Source organism: Microcaecilia unicolor, chromosome 10 (assembly GCF_901765095.1).
Source record: "Microcaecilia unicolor chromosome 10, aMicUni1.1, whole genome shotgun sequence".
NCBI classification, from domain to species: domain Eukaryota; kingdom Metazoa; phylum Chordata; class Amphibia; order Gymnophiona; family Siphonopidae; genus Microcaecilia; species Microcaecilia unicolor.
Genome location: NC_044040.1, coordinates 23,044,860 through 23,050,859, shown reverse-complemented (window position 1 = coordinate 23,050,859; position 6,000 = coordinate 23,044,860). Strand labels below are relative to the sequence as shown.

At 45.5% G+C, this 6,000-nt stretch overlaps 1 protein-coding gene across 2 annotated transcripts in view; it reads right to left on the bottom strand.

Annotated features, from left to right (window-relative positions):
* Positions 1-1,234: 1,234 nt before the first annotated feature.
* LOC115478990 (transmembrane protein 116-like) overlaps positions 1,235-6,000 on the bottom strand; it is a 51,399-nt gene continuing 46,633 nt past the window's right edge. For both annotated transcript variants that reach the window (XM_030216693.1, XM_030216694.1), the window contains one exon: positions 1,235-1,871. In XM_030216693.1, coding sequence (XP_030072553.1) covers positions 1,722-1,871 — 150 coding nt within the window. In that variant the 3' untranslated portion in view covers positions 1,235-1,721. The remainder of the gene's footprint in view (positions 1,872-6,000) is intronic.

The following is a 6,000-nucleotide window of genomic DNA, read 5'->3' as shown; positions in this document are numbered from 1 at the left end:
ACAGCCTTCGCTCTGATGTATTCTTGCCTAGGCGGAAACAGGAAGTTGCATCAGAGGGAAGGGTATGGAGCCAATGTCAGCAGTGTGTATTAGTTGCTGCCCGTTGCCGGTGAAAATCTGCTATTTAAAAGGTATGCGAGAGAGGGAGGATATTTGAGAGACCATATGGCATGCAGGTGAGAAAAGGAGAGACCACATCATCTGTGGGATGAGGCGGGGTTCTTCTGCCCACACATCTTGGGCCCAGGCCCACCCAAAATTGGGTGTCTGGCTACGCCCCTGGTTTCTATATTTACCAGTACTTTAGATCAGAACAAAAAAATGAAAGCAGTAGGCATCAGAGTCACAGTAGTAAAAATTGAGGAGTTGGAGTTGAAGGTTTGATTGGTCTACCAACTCCACAGCCCTAGAAACTATACAGGTAGATTTCATCTTCAAAAATGTATCTTCCTACTCTATTTAAACAACATCATAAATATATTCAAATTTTTTATCTGTATAACAATATAAACTTCAAATAAATTATGCAGATAGGTTTGTGTTTATCAGCTTGGTTTGCGAGGGCTGAATAATGTACATACGTTGCCAATTAAGCATTATAGCATTTAGTGCACATTAATTCCATTAGGGTGTGCTGAGCTTTAAGAAAAGGGCCCCTGAGTGGCTTGTCCAACATCATAAGGTGCAGCAGTGGGATTTGAACACTATCATTTGAAAAATTCGACTTCAATTTGCATCGTGCGTAATAGTATTGTATGTCTTGTATAAAAGCTCATGAGCGATTTAGATGGTGATGACCCAAGGCTGTGATCAGTATGAAACAGTGGCGTAGCCAAGGGTGGGCCCAGGCCCACCCACTTTAGGCTCAGGACCACCCAGTAGCAGCATACCTATGATGTGGCTGGCAGGGATTCCCAAACCTCACCAGCCGAAATCTCCCAACAACTGTCCCTTCTGCATACCTTGTAAATAGCAGATCTTCACCTGCAGCAAGAAGCGACTGATACATACTGCTCGAACCAGCCCCACATCCTTCCCTCTGATGTATTCCCGCCTATACAGAAACAGGAAGCTGCATCAGAAGGCTATGGGGGCCAACATGAGCAGTGTGTATTAGTTGCTGCTCGCTGCCGGTGAAAATCTGCTGTTTAAAAGGTATGCGGGGGAGGAGGGATGTTTGAGAGACCATATGGCATGCAGGTGAGAGAAGGAGAGACCAAATCACCTGTGGGATGGGAGTGGGGTTCTTCTGCCCACCCATCTTGGGTCCAGGCCCACCCAAAATTGGGTGTCTGGCTAAGCCCCTGGTATGAAATTCAATGGTAGAGGCCTCCCCATGTTACAGAACGGTGCAATTTGTCCTGGAGAAATAAATTAGTTGGAGAATTATAGCTGAGATACTCCTTTCACAAATGCGCGCTGCAGTCCGCTGTGAAGTTTCTTCAGTAAAATGCTTCATTGCTTATCTGTTTCACTCTCTTGGGATAGCCAGGTACTGGTGATCTGGCTTGACCACTGTTGGAAACAGGATGTTGCACTTGATGGACCTTTGGTCTGTCCCAGTATGATGATACTTATGTAAGGTAGCACTATATGAAAGCTTCTAGTTGAAATAGCACCCACTGTAGCAGTGAAGGTCACTTGAGGACACACTGGAGAAGCCCTGCATCCTCGTTGATCTCAAAGTAGGCCACAGTCTTGTTTAGACTGAAGGATTCATCCTAGGTTAGGCTGAAGGAGTCATCATAAAAAGCTGTGGACTGATTAAGACACAGTGGCATTCTCTCCCCTATTGCTTCTTGCCGAAAGTTCTGACGGAGCCAGCCGTAGACCAAGCTGTCCAGGAATCCTTGAAGTGAAATAGTCAGGGCCTGCAGGATAGAAAAATGTAAATACTATACAAATGCATCCATGGATGTGCCACAGAAATGAATACACAATAGATTTCCTTCCCCCATGAGACTCATTTATTTACCTCTGTGTCCCCAGCAACAGAGGCTCCTGACCTTTTCAGGGAAAGGGCTACAAAGGGCAGTTCAAATCACTACAAGGTTTAGAGCATTCTCCTTAGAGTCAGCTACATGGGAAAACATGCCCGTGTTCCTTTTGATGATTTGGAATGGGGGGGGGGGGGGGGGAGGAGAAAGGAGGCACAGGGGTAAAGAGGTTGTGATAGATTAGAAAGAATTCAAATAATATTTCTTGGAACTTGGCAACCATGCCATATCTCTGGCAACCCTGCCCCACCTTTCCCTTCCCCTGCATTTACCCTGTGATGTGTATGGGATGCACTGCCTTCTCCCCTCTATTTTCCTTGTCATGTATTTCCCTTTCTACTTCCCTCCCCTCTCAATCATTGCCTACCTTTCTCTATTTTCTCAACCCCCCCCCCTTCCATTCCCTCTTATTCTGTCCTCTCCTCTTCCTTTTTTCATGCTTATTTTCACTTGCTCTCTCTTCTGTGATTCTTGCTGTTTTGCAGGTGTGGTTTGGCCTCCCCAGCAGCATCTTTCTATTCATGCAGCTCCTGCCTGCTCCTCCTCCTGGACCCCCCCCCCCCCCCCCGGTGTTGATTTTCCACTGCCTGGTCCTGGAAAGTCCTACCAAACTTTCTTAATCTAATTTAATCTAGTCTCAGCATTTATAGACTGCCTTATCCCCAGCCATATAGTTCCAAAGTGGTTACAACAATACAAAAAGTGAAAAGAATTAAATTGATTTTCTTAAGCTTGATCTACTTACTAATAGATCCTACATGCTACATATTACAACCTACATACTACTAATACTACATATTAGTAGTACCTGTATGTAACTTGCTTTGAGTCACCACTGAAAATGTGTAAGCTAAATCTACAATTATCAAAGTTAAATATTAAATAATAATAACAAAATAAATCAGTCTTCTACTGGTGGGAAGCTTCCTTTGTGGGCTGGGTCCAGCTGTGGGAAAGCAAAGTATGGTGGGTTAGAAAAAAAAAAAAAAAAGAGCATGCTTGGGCCTTAGTGTGGGGACCCTTGTCCCAGAGGAGCACAGGGATATGATAGAGACTTTCAACTACCTCTAAGGTATAAATCAAGAACAAATATATAAACCTTTTTCACAAAACAGCATGCCCTAGAATAAAAGCTCATGGGGTCAGGCACTACGAGGGTAGATAGAGAAGCAATATCAGAACATATTTTTTCACAGAGAGAATCGTCAGTGGTGGGTGCCGGGTCAGGGTCAATGATTGCCTTCACCTTCCACTGAAGATTCTGGGTTGGTGGCCTGGTGTGCCTTGACTGAAAATCACCAATAAGGGTCACAGATACTATTGAATGGACTTCCAGTGGATGTGCTAGAGATAAACATAGTAACAGAATTCCTTCCAAACAGGAAAAGATATAGCAGAAGATGTCTGATGCCAAGGAAGTAAAGCCAGAGAGCGGCTGGAGTCCATGGCATCGAGCCAGAGGCTGAATTAAGCAGACTGGGTAGGCTGATGTCCTGGCCAGATTAGTACCAGCAGGTTGATAGTATCCAAACAGTCTCTCGTAAGGGGTTCTGGGAGGCTGCGTATCTGGTGAACAGCCTTACTAGGTTTGGCAGCTATTTTTGTTTTCATTTTTATATGCATTTAAACCATACATCCACAGAGTAAATTTATGAATGATACAGAAAAAATAAAAGGGAAATTTAAAATATTTCTTCAATATTTAAAGGGAAAAAATAAATAATTCCAATGTAGACAACAACACCTGGGAACCAAGATATTAGGAAAAACAAAATAATAACAATTATAAGACAAATGGAGAAATTAGCATCCGCAGCCAACCTTACAGCATGTTACATCAAGCAGGACCCTTAACCGGTGTACACCCAATTCCTTCTTTAGAAACAACAAATTCCAGCAATTGTTTCACCTCATTCTCTAAGGAGCCCACTCTGATGGCTTGTTGCCCCAGGTCCTTGGATAGAACTGAGCAATTTTCTTTCAATAAATGTACCTCATTCCCAAAGGAAGCAGATACTTAAAGGAGAGAAGCTTGTACACCCAAAATGGCATCCCACAAGGACTCCAAAGTCACGACTGCAGGTTTCTTCCATTCTCCTGGACCCAAGAAGAATATTCCCTCAAGCCAAGAGAGAGGCTGCATCTCACTCTGCCTCGCCTCGAAAGATGACACCACCGGGGAAGAAGCAGCTGCCGGTCCCTCCTTTACTACCAGAGGCTTAGATAGCCTTTCGGCATCTCTAACGCTGGCGTTCCCACTGCTGCCAAAACACTTCCAGGTCTAGGAGGTGCAGTGTTCAGTGGAGGGCTCAGAGATGCTCCCTCCGTACTGCAGTCTAAAGTTGTTCCCAAAGGCCCAATTGAAGCGGGTGGTAAGACCCTCCTGCGGCTGAATTCCAAATTTCTCCAAGGTGGCTTGCTTCTGGGTAAGGCCTCCGCTGGGGCTTGGAGGGACTCCCCTAGCTTTCGCCTTCCTCTTCACCGTGAACAAAGAATGGTGGGAGTTTCCCAAACTGCAGGACAATCTGGGAAGTAAGAGGAGCCCAGATGCCCACGTCTGCCTCCAGCACCATCTTGGTTCCCTGTGGTTTGGTAGCTATTTTATAGTGGCAAAGCTTGGGAAGGGCGGGGTGTTGGATTAAATTTAAGATCTTAGACCCCAATATTCAAAATGATTTGAACTCCTGGCCACTTAAATCGCCTGGTCAAGGCTAATGGTAGTATTCCGTGGCACGTAACAGGACAGTGCTGCTAAATATTGCCACTAAATGGCCAACCTCTTGCCAGCAAGGTTAGGGGTGGGCTGGGGGCAGAGAGTGGGCGGAGCATGTCCCTAGTTGTTTAGCAGCGATGTTCAGACCGCTAAACTTCAAGGTAAGCACATAAACTTAGGACAGTCAAAAAACCTGTCCTAACTTTTGGCCTCTTTTATCAAACCGTGCTAGCGATTGCCGCCTGGCAATGTCGACAAAGCCCATTTAAAGTGAATGGGCTTTGTTGGCATTGCTGTGCCAGGAATCACAGTTTAATAAAGATGCCTTTTATGCGCTGAGTTCAACTGGGCACCGGTCTGAATATCAGCTGGTGTCTGGTTAAACGTAAATATCATCTGGTGGACCCCCCTCGTGATCCCCCTCTCCAAGGAAATATAGGGCTGCCCAATCATCTCCGTAGCCCCTGGATCAGTGGCGTAGCCACAGGTGGGCTTGGGTGGGCCAGGGCCCACCCATTTATGGCTCAGGCCCACCCAACAGTAGCACATGTTTAGTGGTAACTGGTGGGAATCCCAAGCTCCGCCAGCTGATTTTCCCCTGATGGTAACGAAAACGCTACTCTCCACGACACCTGCGCATGCTCAGTTTTCAGTGCATGCCTGCTGCCAAGGTGGAAAGAAGCATTTTCCCACCAGCTGAGATAATTTTTTTTTTTGGAGGGGGGCAGAACACATAGTGTCCACCCAATTCTTGCCTAGGCCCACCCAAAATCCGTTGTCTGGCTACGCCCCTGCCCTGGATGTTCAGTTCTGGTGCCCAGACGTGGCCCATCACCGAATATCCGGAGCTAATTTAGCCAGCGATAGCGTTTAAAGAAACTCTGACTGCTGCCAGTTGAGTATCAGCTAGAGAGTTATTTTAATTTGATTTCCCACTCATCCCTTCACCAACCTCAAAGTGAATTAAAAGAAAAACATGGTTTAATTCAGGCTACAGCTTGTAGACTTTCCTACACAGAATGGTGGAGAAATGAAGAATAAAACAAAAACTGACTTGGATAAGTAGCAATGTCATACAAGCAGTCAGACTTCTATGGCTAACCTCTGGGGGAGTTTATATTTATAAATGGAGGGTTAAGTGACTTGCCTAAGATCAGAAGGAGCAGCAGTGGGATTTGAACTCTTGTCAGCCCAGTGTTTCAACCTCCCTTGAGGGCTGATGCCCAAAGCTTACTGTGCTTGCAATGTTGTAAACCGGGCGGCCCATCAATTAAAAATTTTAATTGCATG